Source organism: Rhinolophus sinicus, chromosome 4 (genome assembly GCF_057876585.1).
Source record: "Rhinolophus sinicus isolate RSI-liver-muscle chromosome 4, RSI-T2T, whole genome shotgun sequence".
Classification (NCBI taxonomy): Eukaryota; Metazoa; Chordata; class Mammalia; order Chiroptera; family Rhinolophidae; genus Rhinolophus; species Rhinolophus sinicus.
Genome location: NC_142504.1, coordinates 63,821,141 through 63,842,713, shown reverse-complemented (window position 1 = coordinate 63,842,713; position 21,573 = coordinate 63,821,141). Strand labels below are relative to the sequence as shown.

At 37.0% G+C, this 21,573-nt stretch overlaps 2 protein-coding genes across 12 annotated transcripts in view; both read left to right on the top strand.

The window, feature by feature from the left end:
* SEH1L (SEH1 like nucleoporin) overlaps positions 1-6,403 on the top strand; it is a 37,574-nt gene extending 31,171 nt beyond the window's left edge. The window contains exons 6-9 of one of the 3 annotated variants that reach the window (XM_019718226.3): positions 22-162; positions 1,137-1,294; positions 2,644-2,791; positions 5,591-6,403. In XM_019718226.3, the coding sequence (XP_019573785.2) occupies positions 22-162; positions 1,137-1,294; positions 2,644-2,791; positions 5,591-5,798 (655 nt within the window). In that variant the 3' untranslated portion in view covers positions 5,799-6,403. Of the gene's footprint in view, positions 1-21; positions 163-1,136; positions 1,295-2,643; positions 2,792-3,881 lie in introns of all 3 variants that reach the window. The other 2 variants (XM_019718227.3, XM_074340415.2) reach the window with 2 other exon arrangements.
* A 3,223-nt stretch (positions 6,404-9,626) lies between these two features.
* The window catches only part of CEP192 (centrosomal protein 192), a 160,141-nt gene continuing 148,194 nt past the window's right edge, over positions 9,627-21,573 (top strand). For 6 of the 9 annotated variants that reach the window (XM_074340412.2, XM_088797891.1, XM_074340411.2 and 3 more), the window contains exons 1-3: positions 9,652-9,765; positions 15,993-16,160; positions 16,960-17,085. In XM_074340412.2, coding sequence (XP_074196513.2) covers positions 9,746-9,765; positions 15,993-16,160; positions 16,960-17,085 — 314 coding nt within the window. In that variant the 5' untranslated portion in view covers positions 9,652-9,745. Of the gene's footprint in view, positions 9,829-10,468; positions 10,643-15,992; positions 16,161-16,959; positions 17,086-21,573 lie in introns of those variants that run through there. The other 3 variants (XM_074340409.2, XM_074340410.2, XM_074340413.2) reach the window with 3 other exon arrangements.

Sequence of the window (21,573 nt, the reverse complement as noted above, 5' to 3'; positions counted from 1 at the left end):
TGTAAATTGTTTTTTCGTTAGGAAATATGCAAAAGCTGAAACTCTCATGACAGTTACAGATGCTGTTCATGATATTGCGTTTGCTCCAAACCTGGGAAGGTCTTACCATATTCTAGCCATAGCAACCAAAGATGTGAGAATTTTTACATTAAAGCCTGTGAGGTAAGTTTTGAAACAGTTTCTAATTTGAAAGTGTTCTTAATTCTTGATTATTTTCATTTGTGGGGAAGACCATAGAGGCAACTGATCTTAAGAATGGGTTCTTTAGTGAATGTTTCATCTTTAAATACAGCAGGTGCCAAAAAAATGTATACACATTTTAAGAAAGGAAAACTATATTACAACTGTCATACTCAATACCTACTGATAACAAAAGATGAATACAAGTCACATTTGACTTCTGCAATTACAAGCGGTGCATCCAGAAACTTCTGATTACGGTGAACTACTGCTTGAGCAACGTTGACCAAAGTGTCCACTTGTATACATTTTTTTTGGCACTCCCGGTATATGACTTATTGGGGATGGGGAATTGAGTAAAGAGAGATTTGTATTTTCTTAATTGTGTTCTATTTAGGCTGATACTAACAATGAATTAGATCCTCTGAATATAATTGGTACTCTATAAATGTTTGAATGAATGAGAGATGGCATTCTAAGGGAAAATTAAACTAGTACTGAGATATTCTTGTGAATAACCTTTTTATCTTTAATTTTGGAATTACGAATTTGAGGTTTTTTTCCTTTCCTTTGTTCCTTCTTCTTCCCGTCTAGTCTTCCCTTCCTAATGCTTTTCTTTTAAAATGACTTATTATGTATTTTATTCCTCAACTTTGAGGGAATAAAGTCCTCTTTTGTTGTATCTTTCTTCTCTGAAACAGTCACTGATTATTTGTTATGTGGTAGAATCACCCCAGGTACTGGGGAGTCAAATGAATGTGACATGGCCCAATGAACCTAGTAGGGGGCGGGTAGAATGGATATGCACATTACTATAAAATATGGTAAGTAGGTGAGACCATTTATATATTTTTTGTTTAGGTAAGGGTGTGTGTGTGTGTGTGTGTGTGTATATGTATATGTATGTGTATGTGTAAACCTTTTCACAGAATTCCTCAGGAAAATTTTTTTAACAGGAAAGAACTTACTTCATCTGGTGGGCCAACAAAATTTGAAATCCATATAGTGGCTCAGTTTGATAATCATAATTCTCAGGTCTGGCGAGTGAGTTGGAATATAACAGGAACAGTGCTAGCATCTTCAGGTGATGATGGCTGTGTAAGATTGTGGAAAGGTAAGATTTCAATGAATCTGCTTTATATTGGCTGCTTTAGAATTATCACTTAGAAATGTAACCTAAATATTTTGGAAAAAAGAATCTTTCCACAGTTACTTTTAAATTATGTCTTATATTGTTCTTTTGAACCTTCATCACTCTACTTAGTTCATAACAGTTAATGACTAATTGAATTGTTGTTTGAAGTTTCTATGTTGAACAAAGCAGCTTTTAAAACTAATAGTTACTGTAACAGAATATGCAGTATCTCTAAGATGCTGTTTGCTCTATGTGTAACTTGTGTGACTGTTCTGCAAACTCAGAGTAGGACAAGAGTCATTTCATACTTGATTAAACAGTGGCTTAGCCAGCCAGCCCTTAATACGTAGGAGAAAATCTAGTATCTTCCCTACTTACCCTCTGCAGCTCTCCAAAAGTTCAAGAGTCTTAGAGCCACTGATTCTAAAAGTTTCTTAGAAATGCCAAGCTGAGAGAGAATTCTGGTCTGGTCAGCCGATACTGACTGTGGTTGCTGTAGTGTGGTTTGCACTTTTGCACAGAATATTTATCCACTGGGCAGAGGTGTCCTTGGCCTGTGCACCAGTCTAGTCGGTGGTGCACTGCTCTGGTCAGTGGTGTCCCACACTTAGGATCCAAAACTATAAGTAGTTCATTTACCCTGAGCAGTATTGTTTCCCAAAGTGCAGTTTGGCTGAGTCCCATGGTCAGTTTTAGGCTGGGGTAGAAGCAGCCCAGGCCTCCCTTTCTTCAGTGTAATTTGATATCAGGGGTTTTGCTGCCCTTTCCTGCTCTGGACTTTAGTGAAACCACCCATCTCCACCTAGCAGGCTCCCTAACTTGGGTTTGCTGGGCTCAGTGTCTCCAGTGACCAATTTTTCATTGAAAGAATTAGGCCATGTTGAATATGCCACTGAAACCCAAATGTTTTCTTACCTACCTCCATCTCTGAGGAAATTAGGTACCCACATGACAAAGAACACAGTTCCATTACCCTACATATACGTGTAATTAAAATTCATTATAATGAAGACAGAAATTTATTTTGATGTTATTGTGATAAAGTAGCAGCTTAGAGAATTGTCTCTTAATATTTATCTTGTAGGGAAGGGAAATGGGTTCGTAAAAGCTTTATATTTTTTAAATTAGTAATTCTTTTAAGACTTAAAAAATTGTTGAAATAAAGATATATTTATTTTATTTTAAAATGTCTTTAACATTTATTCTGAGAGAAATACAGCCTATAGGGCTCTTGTTTCTTTAATTGTAGATTAAGGACATAAACATAGATTTGTGTCCTTGAGAATAGGTATTAGTCATGTTAATGTATTTGACCATTTTCCTTTCAGCTAATTATATGGACAACTGGAAGTGTACTGGTATTTTGAAAGGTAATGGGAGCCCTGTCAATGGGAGTTCTCAACAGGGAAACTCAAATCCTTCTCTAGGTTCAAATATCCCAAATCTTCAAAATTCATTAAATGGATCTTCTGGCAGGTAGGGTGATTTATGGGAAAACTAGAAATTATCTTATTTTTAAGTCATTCTGGTAGCCATACTTAAGGTGTGTTATTTCATGGATTTTAAGATTGAATGAAAAAATTCACCCATAATTAGGACACTAGAAAAACGTTTTCAATTCACATTCACTTTGTTAGCTCTGTATTTGGCTTACTTAGTCATAATATTTACACATAGGTTGTGAGGCCATTAACCAATCTAAATTACATTCTGAAATTTAGTCGTCTATCAGAAATATTTATAATTTTAAGATTTTAGTTTGTTTTTGACGTGGGAGCTGAAGAGGAAATAAAAGCTAATACTGAGGATTTTAGTCCTAGATTATTAATGTGTTAGGGCTGACAGCGTAGCCTTTGAATCAGGTCAAACTGAAATTTTAAGTAAAAATAATTAAGGCTTTGTAGAAGAGAGTAAGTTAAATTGGTTTTCTTTTTTGGTTTAAAACTTTAATGGCGATTATAACATGGTAAATTCTGAGTTCTTGATTTTCAGAATTTTAAAAATATTTTAGATTCTTATTTATTTTAATAAAGAATGTTTGATGTGATCTAAAGAGTCATGCTTTTGTTTGCATATTCAAATTTCATATGTGAATTTGTAAGATAAAATCATATTAATACTCCTTTGTGAAGAATTTGGAGTGTGATTCAGGAAACTTCAAAGCACAGCCTTAATAGACTGTCCTGTAGTTATTCTGTTGTTGTCTTAAATAGAGAATTGTATTTAAAATTTTCTCAACTCTTTTTATATTTGTTATATTGTTATAAAGAAGACCTGCTATTTGATTTTGAGGTTTAAGTATTTGCATGAAAACAATTTCAAGTTACCATAGACGATATCAGATTATAAAGATGATTCCATGACACAAAGGATACTAGTGTTAATTTAAAAAAAACACAAAAAAAACACAACACAATAAAAACCTGGTTTTTGGTTGCCTGTACTGCATATTTTCTTTTGTAAAGATCTTTGAAGTTTTGACATATTTTCTTACTGTGCCAGTAACCATGTGTGTTAGATCTGTGATGCATTTTCCCTTCTCCATTTGTATTATGTCCTTTAACAGAAAGCACAGCTGAGTACCAGCTAACTGGAGTAACTTTGCTGTTTTGCTGCTTGTTGCATGCACACAGGAATGGAAAGCGAGCTCCTTTTCCCCTTCCCCAGCGCCATTTGACCTCTCCCAAGACACACCAGCAGCCTGCTTACTACTGGCAATCCAAAAGGCCTTTAAAAATAGTTGTATATCATTTTTTTTTGTACTAGCCAGTCGACTGATACTATTTGAAACTTTTGAAAATGGAGAGGCTTTTTGTTGCGACATTGTCACCAAAACAATTTTTTGAAATTGTTAGTTCCTGAAACTAACATGGGTTTTAAAATTAAAAGGATTGTTAACATCCTTGTAAGTAGTTGGGAGGAGGGAAAATTCCACTTTATTTTATTTGGAGAATATAGGCTTATTTCTTTTGTTTTCTAAAACAGTAAGCTAAAATGAGGAATTTCTATCATTTTTATTTGAAGATTAAATATTTTTCATAAAGATTGTTTTGAGTGCTAATTTGTTTACTTTGTAGAATTGGTTTATACATGGTTATTCAGTACAATTCTGTCATTTCTTTGTAATATTTTAAAAATATTCGTAAAGGAGTGAGTTAAGTAGTAGTAAAATCAAAGTAAATTGTACAGTTTGTAGTCAAATTAAACATTTGGTATTGCTTCATTTATAATTTGGTAGTAAAATGAAAATACCTTTGTAAACTTTCAATTTATATTCACTAAAGAGATTAACGTTTCTAAAATGTGCTCGTATATTTTTATGGTGTGATTCTATGGCTAAAGATTTCCTTCAAGTCAAAATTTGGAAATACACTATAAGAGAAGCAGTTAAAATTTTACTGAAATTGTGCATGCACATTAACTTCCACGTTCATGTCCCAGGATTTTAATTTAGTTGGCTGCTTCATTTAGTTTATATCCTATAGAACTCTGACCTTGATGACAAAGCTATAAATCTTTGTTCGCTAGAATGTGCAAGTATTACGGGTAAGTTATAAAATGGAAGAATAACAATAGGACATATTCTTTGAGCCCTTTTATTAGGTTGGTGCAAAAGTCATTGCGGTTTAAAAGATTAAAAATAATGCAAAAACTGCAATTACTTTTGCTCCAACCTGATAGTTATCAAAATTTGGTACTATTCTAAGGTTTTTGCAGAAAAACAGCTAAGAATATTCAAAGATTGTATTCTTCAAAAGTATGTTGCAATAGCTGACCATACTATGTGAAAATATATTTGAATTGGTTCTCAGTAATATCTTTGTACTAAAAAAATGTGTGCCTGCTGCTACTACAAATGAAACATTGCTTGAAATAAAGAAAAAGCTTACTAGATTTGTAAATTTATGGGATAGCATCAGATGTTTCTGAGAGGTTAGAAAATGTTTTAAATTACAAAATTAATGTCTTTTGTAACATTCATACTGATAATTTAAAAAATATTTTAAGTTTAACAGATTGTATTTTTTCTTTCAAGTTTCTATACTTGCTTAAACAGGCTTGATTTGAATAAGGGCCTTGATTTTTGCTATTATGTTCTGTTAGTTTTGGCATGAATATACTAAAGCTCCCCCCCACCCCCAGCATGTGTTTCCTCCTCTTTGGTTCTCTTTGTATTTACTACTTTTCTCTTTTTCTTCTGTTTTTTTTTTTTTTTTTTTTTTTTTAAATGTTTTTGTTTTGTTTTGGTGTTTTGTTCCTGTCTCACTGTTTTAGGTATTTCTTTCCCCCTCTGGATTCCCCACGGGCTGGATCGAGATGGTCCAGTTATACCCAGCTCCTTCCTTCTCCTCCTCCTCCTCTTCCTCCTCCTCTGGTAGAGCACTCTTGCGATGCTGACACTGCCAACCTCCAGTATCCTCACCCTCGCAGACGATCTCTCTCTCGGCCTCTTAATCCCTTACCTGAGAATGAAGGGGTTTAAAACACTGACTTAACACTTAAAGGCCTTATTCGAGTGCTTGTAGATGCTTTCATTCCTGGCTGCTCTTTGTTTTTCTTCATTTTCTTTCAGAAGGTTTTTCTAATTTAGGGTCTGTCTTGCATGTATTACAACCAGAACACAGTGTTTGAAACCTAAGTGTGTTTGTGCTTCTGCATCAAAGGAACATTTTCTTCATTAGTTTATAACCATTGATGAAATGAGATATGTGCAAGTAACAGTTCTGTGAGAGTTACACCCAATAGCTGACTTCGAAGTGCCTATTTTATAAATTTTACTTTGAACTGTTACCATGGTGTTAAGTTTCTTACGGTTTGTCATACTGGTTAATGTGAGAGCATATCATTATAAAGTTACTCTGCCTTTGAGACATATTAAGAAGTGTTTTTAATTTTACAGGCTAATGTTGAAACTGACTAGTTTGTAAAATAAATCATTCCTGTGTATAAAGCAGTAAAACATAATATGGACTGTTTGGTCTTTTTTTTTTAAAAGGAAATTGTTTTCACTACTTGGAATTACTGTTTAAAGCTTTTGTGATTATTCTTCAAGTAGATTATTTAATAAAATACATTTTAAAAGATGAATCTGTTGCTTTATAAAAGTAGAATGTATTCTGTTTGATGGTTGGAAAATCTTATATCTCCTTAAAATACCGTGTTGCTAAAAATAAAATGCAGACAATCAAAAATTAGAGGATGGGCATGACCTTTATTTAAAAGGTAGTCAGTATGTAGACTGACATGTAGAACCGACAGATGTTGACTTTCAGTCTAATTAGACATTATTTTCTAAAATGAAACATTTAAAATTTGAAAACAATATACTTGATGGTAATTATGGTAAAATAATTAAAACTATGGGACTAGTAATGTTCTTTTTGGTTGTTTTCTCAGGAAGTGTCAAGGATTTAACTTCTATCAGGGCTAGAGAAGGATGCAATTTGACCAGCATTTCATATGTATCTAGCAGTTAATCACACAGATAATTGTTATGACCATATATTATAATAATTTATAATTTAATTTTCAAAGACACATAGAGCTTCTTAACATGCAAAGGATAAACAGCTGGTAAGACACAATAATTTTAAGGTACATTATGGTTTGTTGTAGCTAATCATTAAATGTTTTGTCTATAAAGTTGGCGTTTTAGCTTTCCAATATAAGAAAAAGAATCCTTTCCAAATAATTCTCAAACTTCCTTCTGTTAAAGTACTTGTTTTAGGAATCTAACTTAAGGCTGAATCTAGCTCAGAATTAAGAATTCACATCTTTGAGATTTCAGTTGTAGAGGTCCTGGGGTTAGAATGGGATAATGAATTGAGACAGATTCTCACTCCAATTTAGTGAATATTGAGCATCTTCTGTGTGCAAGATACTGTGCTAAACAGTGGGATATATATATAAAAAATACAAAGATAGTCTGCACACAAACTCATTCTAATGAGAGATGGTATCTATAGAATTTACAAAAGGTGATGAGGTTTCGGCTTCATAATAAAGGTTTGAAACAGTATAGTAGGCATAAAAGAAAGTGATTTGTTGAGTTGGCAGGATTTGGAAGGGATGTGGAATTTCAACAGATGGAATCATTGAAACGGAGTAGAAGTTCCAGGGTGATGATGGCCTAGAGGTGAAAGGATAAGGGTGTGTTAAGGCAACAGAATGAAGGATTGGCCTGATGAAAGAGTAAGGTTCATTTGGGGAGCTACATAGTGGGAGATTATTCTCGAATCATACCTTGTGGTCTCATTGTAGAAGTCTTTGGATATTCGCAGCTGAAGTATTCCCCCTTACAGCAGTTGGTAAAGGGGAAATCTGAGAGATGTTTGCCTTTTCATAACTGGGTAGGCAGCACTTCTAATCCCCTGGAAAGCACTCTTGTCCAGGGGCTTTTGCAAGCTTTACTCAATGTCTAAGGAGATTGGGCATTTCCTGGGAGTTCTCTTCCTCCTCTTAAGTTGGCAAGTAAGGTAAGATAATAGTTAATATTTGTTGAGTACTCCATGTGCTAGTGCTCTTCTAGATAAGTTATGTCTTATGTAAGTTAACTGACTTAATCCTGATGTCAAACCTGAGGCAAGTGCTTGAATTATCCCCATTTTACAGATTAGGAAACTGGCTGGTTAAAGCCATTTGCCCAAGGCTGCACAGCTAGGAAGTGAGAACCAGGATTGAGATCTAGGCAGTCTGGCACCAGAGTCTAGGCTTTCCTGCCTGCAGATACTTTGGATTGTAGATCCCTGTCACTAGAGTCCTACAACGTTGCTGGGTGTTGTGGGGAGAGCTTTGGCCACTTGACTTTTATAGAGGAAGGAGATTTATTGAGTTGGGTACAAGGGATACAGTGTGAATGATAGTCTGGAACATACAGACACATATCAGCAGTTAACCTCTTATGTATGGCCATGGTGTATAGAGTTAAAACACCCTGTGAAACAAGGGTTGCTCATTATACTCAGATAGCATCCTTTCAGCTCTAGAGCTAAATATTTGCTTCATTTTTCAGGATTCAAAAATCTTGAGATATTCACTTAATAACTTTGTTCATTGAGTATGGACAAAGGTAGAAAAGGGGTAATTACACTTTGGAAATACCAAGGCTGGAATGTTTCAAGAAGAGATGTTAAGAGAACTGGGGAAACATGACTCAGTTTGACAGGAAGCCAGACCTGATAAAACAAGTGTTTAATTAATGCTTAGGACCAAGCTGATAATATGAAATGAGTGACAAGTTGTGCAAGTGGAGGCAATTAAGGTAGGAGAGACAATGGTCTTCAGGTGATAAAACAATCAAGGAAGGGTGTTGTTTGTTTTTTGGATGGAAAGATGCAGCATTTCCAAAGGCAGAGAGGGACCAGTGGAGAGTGTATCCAGGAATGATAGTTGAGCAATATTTTAAGAGGATACAGGAAGCAAAGGGATCAATTAACATTTCTTTCCGCACCAGGCTAAAATTAGGATTAGGACTGTCAGACTCAACTGTTTTTTTCCTTTTCTCCCAAGTGCACCATGCATTTTAAACAGTAAATAACTTGAATGAAATTAAGGAGTTAGCTTTGGAGATTCATTTTCCCTTTGAGACTATGGAAGAAATTTTGAGATAAAGGAAAGTGAAGTGTGAAATTAAATTACCTGTATAGTTTCAGTAAAGTAGGAGTTAAGGTCTTGAGCTGAGCAGATGTCCGTGAAGAGATTTGTGGCCTGAGGACAGGAAAACGTACAAAATTTCATTAAGGGTGAGTTACGACTCATCACCTCACCCCTTTCCACACCAGACCAAAGCTTAATTCATCACGAAGAGGCGATCAGGTGTAGCGAACTATCATGAAGCTTTGGATCCCAAGGAATGATTTCCTAATTGGCGCTTATTAGCAGTACATATACATACATAAGGGATATAGCACATTTCAGCATCTACCAAACGGTGATAGAGAAGATTGGCGTTTGCTCATGTAAGGACAAAAAAATGGCAACAATACCGAACTCGGGATTTGTTCACCGGAAATATTTGTGTATAAGGTGAGTGACAGTGCTTTGGGGTCCTAAACTCAACAAGGTGTGCGTTATTTTCAAGTTGGCCAAAGCTTTCAATGCGGCGCCTTCGGTTCAGCTACAGCGAGAAAGCTTTCCACCAGGTCTCAGGCAGTGCTGACCCCCTCCTTCGGAACTGTCGATCGCTGTTTCCTCCCTTCAAATCTAGGGCGCGCTGTCCTCGCCCAATCATTGCGCTCCTGCCCGCCCTTTCCCTCTGTGCTGTCCAATCCAAAGCCGTCCCTGAGTCTCAGACCCTCGGCTCTTGCCGTAAACAGACGTAAACCCGAGGGGCGTGCGGTACGGTTGGTTCCGGCCGCTGCTGGTGCAGAGGGTACGCGCACGCGCTGGGACGCCCCCTCCTCGGACCTTCCGCCGGGATCTTGGCCCTGGATGCTGGGGTCGCGGGCTCGGTGAGGGTGGTCATCTTGTGTCCAGACGTGCGGTTCGGCGGGAGGCAGAAGAATCCATTTGTGGTTGGCGTTTAAATTGCTGGGCCGGTGGGGCAGTGACGGTTGGATAGAGGTGGGGCGCAGGCTCCGGGCAGGGGTCTGCGGGGAGCGAGCCGGGGTCGGGCCATAACGCTCGGTGCAGCCGTTCGCACCGATCTGGCCCCCACGCTGAATTCCGCTCAGTGAGGTTAATTGGACGCCTCTGTGTCTGATGCTCTCAGCCAAGCATGAGAAATCAGCTCTGAAAGAAACGGGTTTTGATTTTAGAGGGTCACATCCTTGTGTCTCCCTTTCACATAGTGACTTCCCAGCTCTTGAGGAACGAACCTGCTCTGCGCTTTGCTCTGGAGTTTCTAGTTGCAAAGTGCTCCGTTGATCTGCGGTATTGGCTTCATAATGTGTGGTGATGGACGATTCTGTTTCTGTTTTTTGTCTGAAACTCTGACCCAGAAAATCACATTGTTAACTAAATGCCGAGAGGTCTGCCAGTGTCACCTATAATTCACTTTAGTTTTGGTTTCTACTAGGCGGCATTCACATTTCCTCCCAATTTCTTTCCTACATTTCTTGTATCTGATTTCTTTTATGAAAAAAAAAAATAGTGAAATATGACAATGTTTAACGTCACTCTACTTTTGCTTTCTCTTAATTTCACTTTGTTTAGTAAAACATGAGATCCCTTTCGAGTCAGCCTTTGGGAGGACAGCTGTTTTTATGAGAATATTTCCATTTGCTGTTACCATTTTGAGGTTATTCAACTGGAGTTTTTACTGCTCCAAGATCAACTTTTTCTCCAAATTTCAGTTTTGTGGGCAAAGTTTGCAGTAAGCTTTAAAAGGTAATATACTAAATATCTACCTAATTATAAAATATGTCTTAAAATGCTAGGCGTGAAATGATGAATATTAGGAATGTTTGACTGTATTTTTTCCATGGCATATACTTTTAAATGTGTTTAATTGTAAACGTAGATCTCCAATTAATGACTACAGTAAATGTTATTTTACATACTCAGAAATGCAATTAAAGCAATTAAATATTAGTAAAATCAAATGCCATATTTTGAGGTTACTGCTTTTAGGAAATAGCAAGAGAAATCCCCAAGATGGCTACTTAGTTCAAATACAGAGGGTGCCAAAAAAATGTATACACATTTTAAGAAAGGAAAACTATTAAAATTGTAATACTCAATATATACCAATAACAAAAGATGAATACAAGTCATGTTTGACTCCTGCAATTACAAGAGGCGCTCAAAAGTGGTTACCATCAGCATCCAGACACTTCTCATTATGGCGAATTACTCCTTGAGCAACGTTGACCAACATATCCACTTGTACACATTGTTTTGGAACCCCCGGTATAGTGGAAGGAAAGATAACATTTTCTTCACTTTAGGTAATGAAAGAGGGGTGGGTAATGCAATACAGAGGGAAGTTAGGGACTATTTTCCCTTCTAGGAAAGCTTTAGGAATGTGGTATGTCTGGATGGTGTAGAGCAAGTTAATCCTTTCTGGAAATGAGAGACTAGGTATTAGATTACATTTTGTGGAATCTTCTACTGCATTATGTTACTACCTTTGCGCCGAAAGCAAAGCTCTATCCAAGCACTTAGCACTGTATATTAAAATTGATAGGGATTGTCAGCAACCTGAGGGGAGCTGCCTTATATAGTTTTGCATTCCTAGTGCTCAGTAGAGTGTTTCATGATTCATGTTTGATAATGCTTGTTGCATGAATGATCTTTGCTTAATATCTAAATTTTCTTAGATTTGACTTCTCTTAAATAGGAATAACCCTTAAAGAGTTTAGTATATGTTTTAATGTGGTTTATATATCTGTAAATGAAATAACTTAGTAATTACAGGACTTGACACGTAGAAGCTAGTTGGAAGACTTGATGCAATAGTTTAGATTAAAAAGTGATGGGTGGCAGGTAGTGGGAATATAGAAGTGGGTCTCAGGTCGAGAGATATATTTGGAGTTAGAAGCATTAGAATTTGGTAACTAATTGAGAGAGCAAAAGTGATCAGATGGTCCCATGAGTCTGGCTTGTATAGCAAGTAGGGTTTCCAGGTGCGAATTCCTGCCAGTTCTCAGGAATTCTTTTTCGCTTTCCTGTTCCCGAATCCCGAGAGATAAGCTGTTTTCTGTTCTCCACGATGAATCGTTTCCACAAAGTGGCGCCTGATGCTACCAACCACCTGGGTTCAAGGAGCCGATTTTCCCGATTGCCCGACCAACTTTTCTTGGGATTTGGAAACGGAAAAGTGAAAAAAATTCCCGAGAACAGGTGGGAATTTAGGAAAAATGTCTGAGATACATTGTGAGTAGGACGTTTATTTCCCATTGTGGGTTTTAATGGGTTCAAGGAGCTGATTTCCCCAATTTCCCGACCAACTTTTCTCAGGATTCAGGAACAGGAAAGCAAAAAAAAATTCCTGAGAACAGGTGGGAATACCTGCCTGGAAACCGTAGTAGCAAGAGACTATGGATAACATTGATCAAAACTAAAGCTAACACGAAGAGGGGGTGGGAAGGGTAATGAATTTGGTTTTATGTTTGTTGGCTTTGCATTGTTTGGGACACAGTCAGGGGTAAGGCATCTGTCAAAGAGCCATTTTGAAATATGAGTGTAGATTTTAGGATTGAGGTTTGAGCTGAAGATGATTTAAAGATGAGTGAGATGGCATTAGTACAGAAGAAAGAATAATACAATCTGGGCCAGACTTGCCTGGGTGTGAATCCTCTGCTCCACTTGCACTGTGTGGCCTGGAAAAGTCTCTTAATTCCGTTTCTTAGTCTCAGTTCCTTCAATAGTAGGGATAATGGCTACTTTGAAAGTTTGGTGTAGGGATTAGAGAAATCTATATACCAGGTCTGACAATTAAGTTCATGAACTTGTTGCAATGATGTTGCTAACCTTTTTTGATCGCAGAGGGATTATTCATTATGAATTTGTACCAGCTGGGCAAACAGTCAACCAAGTTGACTATTTGGAAGTGCTGAAAAGGCTGCATGAAAAAGTTAGACGACCTGAACTTTTCGCCGACAATTCATGGCTCTTGCATCACGACAATGCACCAGCTCACAGGGCACTGTCTGTGGGGGAGTTTTTAGCCAGTAAACTGATAACTGTATTGGAACACCCTCCCTACTCGCCTGATCTGGCCCCCAGTGACTTTTTTCTTTACCTGAAGATAAAGGAAATATTGAAAGGAAGACATTTTGATGACACTCAGGACATCAAGGGTAATACAATGACAGCTCTGATGGCCATTCCAGAAAAAGTTCCAAAATTGCTTTGAAGGGTGGACTAGGTGCTAGTGTTGGTGCATAGCTTCCCAAGGGGAGTACTTCAAAGGTCACCATAGTGATATTCAGCAATGAGGTATGTAGCACTTTTTCTAGGATGAATTAATGAACTTAATTGTCTGACATCATAGACTACTTAACACATTACTTGATAATAGACACTATATGTCAGCTAGATAGCTAGGGAGTATAGATTCTTTCAATTCATTTTTTCCAACTCATGTTCCTAGCAGATACAGGTACTGAGAATATATGGGTAAACAAGATAGACTATGGGAGGAAGAGTGGAGGTGTAGAGACAGTTAGAAGGCTATTACAGTGAGTATCCAGGCAAGAGATGGTGGTGGCCTGACCAAGGTTGTAGCAGTGAAAGTACTGTGTTTTCCCCAAAATAAGACTGGGTCTTACATTAATTTTTGCTCCAAAAGACGCATTAGGGCTAATGTTCAGGGGGATGCGGTCCTGAAAAATCATGCTGGGGCTTATTTTCTGGTTAGGTCTTATTTTTGGAGAAACATGGTAGTGAGAAATCGCAGGTTCTGGTTCTATTATGGTATAGCCATTGGAATTTGCTTAGGGATTACATATATGGTGTGTGTGTGTGTGTGTGTGTGTGTGTGTGTGTGTGAGAGAGAGAGAGAGTACTCAGGAATAATTGAGGTTTCTGGTCTGAGCAACTAGAGAATGGAATTGTCATTTTCTCTGTGGGGAAGATTGAAGAGCAGGCTTTTCTTGAGGGGACTGGAATGAAATGGAGTCAAGATTCAGGTTTAGGTGCCTGTTATATGTGTAAGTGAAGTGTCAAGTAGGTAGTTGAATATCTGAGGTTCAGGGGAAAGGCCCAGGCTGGAGATATAATTTCATATAGTATTTTAGAACTTTGAAACTGAGGGCCATCACCCGAGAAGGTGGGTAGATGGAAAAGATCCAGGAGCAAGCCCTGAGGGCTGCACTGTGTGGGGGTCTAGGAGGTAAGGAGGAACCAGCCAAGAAGAAGGAAAAGAAGCAGCTGCTGAAGTTGGAGAACCTAGACAGTTGTGTCTTGAAACTAAGTGAAGAAAGTGTTTCTACAAGGAAGGAGTATGAATCCCATACTGTTAGGTTGAAGATGAGGAGGACTGACAGTTGCACATGGGATTATGGAGTTTGGCAATGGAGATCAGTGGTGATGTTGACAAGCATTTTGGTGGGGTGGTAGGACGGAAGCCACCTTACAGTGAGTTTAGGAAATGACAGGAGTGGAACTAGATGGCCAATAGTGGTTCCTTTTGGAGGAGTATGTTGTGAAGGGAGTGCAGATAGATGTGGTAGCAGCGCAGGGGATAATGGTATGAGAGGAAGACTTTTTAAAAAGATGTGAGAGCTAACTGCATGCTGGTGTAATTGAATGCACAGGGAGAAGATCTGACTGTTTAAGAGGATGGCCAACTGCTAGTGATCGTCATTGCACTGGTTAGAGGGGTTGGAATTTAGTGCAAAGTGGGGAGGTGGGTTTCTGAAAGGAGCATGGATACCTCATCCGTAATCAAATAAGTGTTATAGCTCTATAATGGTCTTAAAACTTGTTCTGCTTTGTAGAGTAATTACATTAGTCCATACTCTTGAAAATCTGTCCTTCAATGCATGTGTCGGTGACCTCGCCCAGTCTGTCATTGTCGTCATCTTACCAATTGTGGTATCTCTTTGAATATCCTTCCAGGCTTAAGCCCTCTCCCTTCCTCTAGTATAAGTTGGTGGGATCAGTCCTTTTCTGGGCTGCAGAATACAGTCCAGACTTTCTGATACACCACTTAAGGCTTTTAGGATCTGGCTCCATGGTTTGATACACTGTTACTTTATACAACCATTACCAAAATAAACCAATTCACTTGCTATTCCCACCACACACTTAGTACTTAAAGTGGATTTTGGAGTCAGGCCTGGGTTCAAATCTTACTAATTGTACAATCTTGGGTAAATTTAACTAAATTAGCCTCTGAGTGTGTTTCTTCACTTGTAAAATGGGGATCCATGAGTTAAGATAGTAGGTATGCAATATTAATTTTCTTTCACCTTTGCTCATGTTTATTTGTCATCTTTAAAAGCCCCCTCATTTTCAAGATATAGGGGCAATATCCTCTCACTTATTGAGCCTTTCCTGATAATGGTTTTCTTTATTGAATTACACACAGCCTTTACATGATAAGCACTCTTGAAATATTTTTGAGATGAATAACGTCTCCTGAGTACTGTGATCAGGGTCAAATTGAACTAATGGCGAATGTGGGCTGGAAGTTCTCTATCAATAGTACAGATTCTTTGCCATTGTTTTCCAGACTTAGTCCTTTGTGAACCACTTTTATCATTTTTGCCTTGTCCATGTGCCAAGTATACTTAATTTTTTTCTTTGAATAGACTCACTTTTTAAACCATTTACTCATCCTTGACAATAACCTCTGAAATCAGAGGCTAGGTTTTGCCGGTTATTTTTTTTCTTTTTCATGTTAGAATGAGTACCCAACTGGTAAACTTTTAAGTGCATCCTAAAATCATTTGTTTATGCCATGAGTGTTGTGCCTTTTTGCTTCTTTATAGGATTGGTTTATGGTAATTCATATTCCTTGCTACATCAGTCTAAGAGTTAATGTGTTGTATTTCATTATTATGTTAATTATAAAAGTTTGATTTTTATATTCTCAGCTATAAAGTAGCAAAGTATTCTGAGAATTCCTTTAACTCCGAATGCTCTAATAGTGTCTCGTCTTGGTGATGTTCCAGAAATATGATTTTTTCCTAAGATTTATAAGTTTTCTAAGATTTATGAGGCTTGTATTCTTAATCATTGTAAAAAGTTTATAATAACATTTGATTTATAAAAACTTCTGTTGTTGCAGTGAGATGGAAGATTTTCGAGGTATAGCTGAGGAGTCATTTCCGAGCTTTTTAACCAATTCATTACTTGGTAATAGCGGGATTTTGGAAAATGTCACTATTTCTTCAAATCTTGGCTTGCCTGTTGCTGTTTCAGCACTTGCTAGAAATAGATCCACCACTGATAACAGGTACAAATTGTTTGAACAGATGATTTTTTTAGGTCCGTAAATCCTACAGTATACTGATAACTTCTGTAAAATTTCTCAGTCAAGCTTGAGCTTTTGCTTTATCTGAGGGACATGGCCATATATGTAAAATTATGTAAAATTAATATGGAAAAAGATAAAATATATTGTCTCTGTATTCCATTGCCTTATCAGTGGTGGGTAGGTGGTGTTAGGATTGAGTACCAGTGACCTTATGGTTTACTAATTATTTTTTCTGTCCATAGTGCTTTGGCTTTGTATTAGTTCAGCCTTACTGGTGACTGGTAATTTGAGTTATATCTCTAAATATAATGTGTACAAGTTGCCCATCTTGTGTAATGTGTAAACTTTGCCAGTGCTTAAATATCTAATCGCTATTCCATCCTTCCAATCTAACATTTGGTAAAGAGCATCATCTTTACCTTTGGAATGAAAGGGTTGGATTAACTTTGTAAAAACTTAGCTTTAAGATTTCTGTGACTCTGTTGTTTAATATGTACTGTGTTGCCCCGAAAATAAGACCTAGACGGACCATCAGCTCTAATGTGTCTTTTGGAGCTTATGGTCCGTCTAGGTCTTATTTTCAGGGCAACACGGTACAAACTCCACTGCTGATCCATTTCAGTACTTTGTACATAGGATGATGGTTTCGAACACTGGGGCTCTATTTGTTTTACCACCTGGTGGTTGGCTTCACAATCATGCAGGCCTATGTCATGGTGAATTTTAAATGTGCATAATTTAATTATTAACAGTCAAAACATTTTTTTTGTATGTGTAGGTATTCTGATATCCAGACATCTTATTTAGTAGAAGGGAGGTTTTCAATTCCATCTGAGTCATCTCCCAGTAGCCAGAGTGAAGCTGAACCAAGAGAGAAGTTACAGCTTAACTTCCAGGATGATGAGTAAGTTTGTACCTCCATGTTGCTTGCACTGTGTTAAAAGCGAGTTTCATTCAGTCTTGTGGACAATGAAACTGTGATGGTGTCTCTGATTAATTCTAATCATAAGAATCTTTAAATTTTCTTTATATTATTTTAACCTACAAACACTTTAAGTCTTTTGAAACACTTTTTCAGATTCCAGTAGTAATATATGCTCATTGAAAAAAAAATACAGAGAATTGTAAGGAAGACAATAAGGTCTGAAATCCCACTAACTGGCGAATAGCCATTGATTGTATTTTTATTTATAGTCTTCGAGAATATTTTCTATGTACACATACATATATATGTGTGTGTGTGTATGTATATACATGTATATATGTGTATGTGTATATATATACATACACATATATGTGTATGTGTGTATACATACACAAACATACACATATACATATATCGGCGGTGCCAAAAAAATGTATACAAGTGGACACTAGTCAGTGTTGCTCAAGCAGTAGTTTGCTGTAATCAGAAGTGTCTGGGCTCTGATAGTAACCACTTTGAGCACCTTTTGTAATTGCAGAAGTCAAACGTGACTTATATTCATCTTTTCTTATTGGTAGAGAATTACAATTTTAATAGTTTTTTCCTTTCTTAAAATGTGTATACATTTTTTTGGTACCCTCTGTATGTTCCACACCTAGTAGATTATTTTATTAAGATAAATTCCTAGGATTGAAATTGCTGAGTTAAGAATATTTAATTTTAAACAATTAGAAATTACCACGTTGCTCTTTAGAAGATTTGTACCAATTTACACTCCCACTAGAAAATGTCTGTGAGAATGCCTACTTCTCTGAGCTCTGCCCAACATTTGGTGGTATTTTTAATCTTTCATTTTAGAAAAAAAAAAATTGTACACATGCGTAAATGCATAGATGAAAGTGTGGAAGTCTATAAACCAAAATATAAATGGTAGTTATCTGTTGATGATAGTATTACAGGCAGTCTTAAAGTTTTCTGTTTGAATTCATAATTGAGTATTTATGGATTGAGCATACTATAATGTTTATTCACTACTTTTATTTCTGTTGTGAATTGCTTCTTGACAACATTTGTTTATTTTTAAAGATTTTTTTATAACCTATAGCTAACATACAATATTATATTAGTCTCAGAGGTACATTATAATTATTCGATATTTAAATACCTAAAGAAGTGATCTCCATGATAAGTCCAGCAACCATCTGACACCGTACCACACTATCGCAATATTATTGACTATATTCCCCATGCTGTATATTATGTCCCCATGACTTATTTGTTGTATATGTGGAAATTTGGACCTCTTATTCCCCTTCACCTTCCCCCTTTTTAAAAATTTTCCATTACAGTTGACAGTCAATATTGTTTTATATTAATTTCAGGTATATAGCATAGTGGTTTATATAACTTAAGAAGTGATCCCCTGACTAGTCTAGTACCCTCCTGGCACTATACATAGTTATTACCATATTAGTGACTGTATTCCCTGTGCTTTACTTTACATCCTCATCACTATTTTGTAACTACCAACTTGTACTTCTTAATTCCTTCACCTTTTCCACCCATCCCCCCAACTCCCTCCCATCTATCACCCCAACAAATCTATTACCATCCGACACCATACATAGTTATTACAATATTATTAACTATATTCCTTATGCTATACCTTACATCTCCATAACTACTTTGTAACAACCAATTTGTACTTCTTAATCCCTTCCCCTTTTTTTCACCCACACCCTAATGCCCCTCCCATCTGGTAACCATGAAAACGTTTTCTATATCTGTGAGTTTCTGTTTTGTTTGTATATCCTGTTCTTTAGATTCCACATAATAAGTGAAATACATTTTATTTGTCTTTCTCTGTCTGACATACTCCACTCAGCACAATACCATCCAGGTCCATTCATGCAGCTGCAGGTGGCAAGAACCCATTCCCATTCATGGCTGAGTAATATTCCATTGTATGTATGTACTACCTCCACCATATCCATTCCTCCATCTACAGATATCCAGGCTGCCTCGATATCCTGGCCATTGTAAACAATGCTGCAGTGAACATAAGGATGTCCCCTCGAAGTACAGTTTTGGGTTTCTTCAGATAAATACCCAGATTTGAGATTATTGGGTCCTTCTTTGTCTCATGTTATACATAGCCTTTGTTTTAAAGTCCATTTTGTCTGGTATAAGTATTGCTACCCCACTTTTTTTGTTCTTTATTTCCATTTTCATGAAATGTCTTTTTCCATCACTTTACTTTTAGTCTGTGTGTGTCTTTCAATCTGAAGTGAGTCTCTTTTGGGAGCATATGTAATGGTACTGTTTTCCTATCCATTCAGCCCTCCTGTGTCTTTTGATTGGAGCATTTAATCCAATTCCATGGAAAGTAATTGTTGATAGGATGAAGTTTTGATAATTAAGTTCGCAAACTTGTTGCAACGATGTTGCTAATCTTTTTTTGATATCAGAGGAATTATTTATTATGAATTTGTACCAACTGGACAAACAGTTAACCAACTTTACTATTTGGAAATGCTGAAAAGGCAGCGTGAAAAACTTAGGTGACCTGAACTTTTCATCAACAATTCATGGCTCTTGCATCACAACAGTGCTCACGGCACTGTCTGTGAGGGAGTTTTTGGCCAGTTCCAACAAATAATTGTGTTGAAACACCCTCCCTACTCACCTGATTTGGTCCCCAATGACTTCTTTCTTTACCCAAAGATAAAGGAAATACTGAAAGGAAGATGTTTTGATGACATTTAGGACATCAAAGGTAATACAAGAATGCTGATAGCCATTCCAGAAAAAGAGTTCCAGAGTTGCTTTGCAGGGTGAACTAGGCGCTGGTGTCGGTGCATAGGTTCCCAAGGGGAGTACTTCAAAGGTCTCCAAAGTGATATTCAGCAATGAGGTATGTAGCACTGTTTCTAGGATGAGTTCGCGAACTTAATTGTAACACTTCATATGTAGCTATTGCTATTTTACTATTGATAATTTTGATCCTTTTTTGCCCCCGACTTAAAGAAGTCCCTCTAACATTCCTTGTAATACTGGTTTGGTGGTGATGAACTCCTTTAGTTCTTTTTCTTGTCTGGGAAGCTCTTTATCCTTCAATTTTAAATGATAGCCTAGCTGGGTAGAGTACCCTTGCTTGTAGGTCTTTGATATTCATCACGTTGAATATTTCATGCCAATCCTTTCTGGCCTTCAAAGTTTCTGTTGAGAAATCAGCTTACAGTCTTATGGGAGCTGCCTTATAAGTTACTAGTTGCCCTTCTCTTGCTGCTTTTAGGATTCTCTATTTGTTTTTAACCTTTGCCATTTTAATTATAATATATCTTGGTGTGGGTCCGTTTGGATTCATCTTGTTTGGGGCGTTATGCCATTCCTGGACTAGTATGTCTATTTCCTTTGCCCGGTTATGAAAGTTTTCAGTCATTATTTCTTCAAATAGGTTCTTAACTCCCTGCTTTCTGTCTTCTCTTGTGATATGAATGTTATACTTCATATCACAAGTATGTTGTCCCAGAGGTCTCTTAAACTAGTCTCATTTTTTTTCTTCTCTTTTTCTTTTTTTAATTAAAGTTTATTGGGGTGACAATTGTTAGTAAAGTTACGTAGATTTCAGGTATACAATTTTGTAATACATCATCTATTATCTCACATTATGTGTTCACCACCCAGAGTTAGTTCTCCTTCTATCACCATATATTTGACCCCATTTACCCTCTTCTAGAACCCCCCTCCCCTCTTACCCTCTGGTAACCACTAAACTATTGTCTGTGTCTGAGTTTTTGTTTCTTCATTTGTTTGTCTTGTTCTTTTGTTGTTTTCAATTTTGTATACCACATATCAGTGAAATCATACGGTTCTCTACTTTTTCTGTCTGACTTATTTCGCTTAGCATTATAATCTCAAGATCCATCCACGTTGTTGCAAATGGTACTATTTCATCTTTTCTTACTGCCGAATAGTATTCCATTGTGTATATATACCACAACTTCTTTATCCATTCATCTATTGAAGGACACTTTGGTTGTTTCCTTGTCTTGGCCACCATAAATAAAGCTGCAATGAACAGTGGGGCACATATGTATTTTTGGATAAATGTTTTCAGATTTTTTGGGTAGATACCCAGAAGAGGGATTGCTGGGTCATATGGTAATTCTATTCTTAATTTTTTGAGGACCCTCCACACTGCCTTCCATAGCGACTGCACCAGTCTGCATTCCCACCAACAGTGTATGAGGGTTCCTTTTTCTCCACAGCCTCTCCAACACTTGTTACTATTTGTCTTGTTGATGATAGCCATTCTGACTGGAGTGAGGTGATATCTCATTGTGTTTTTATTTGCATTTCTCTGATGATTAGTGATGTTGAGCATTTTTTCATATGTCTGTTTGCCATTTGTATGTCCTCTTTGGAGAAATGTCTCTTCAGGTCCTCTGCCCATTTTTTAATTGG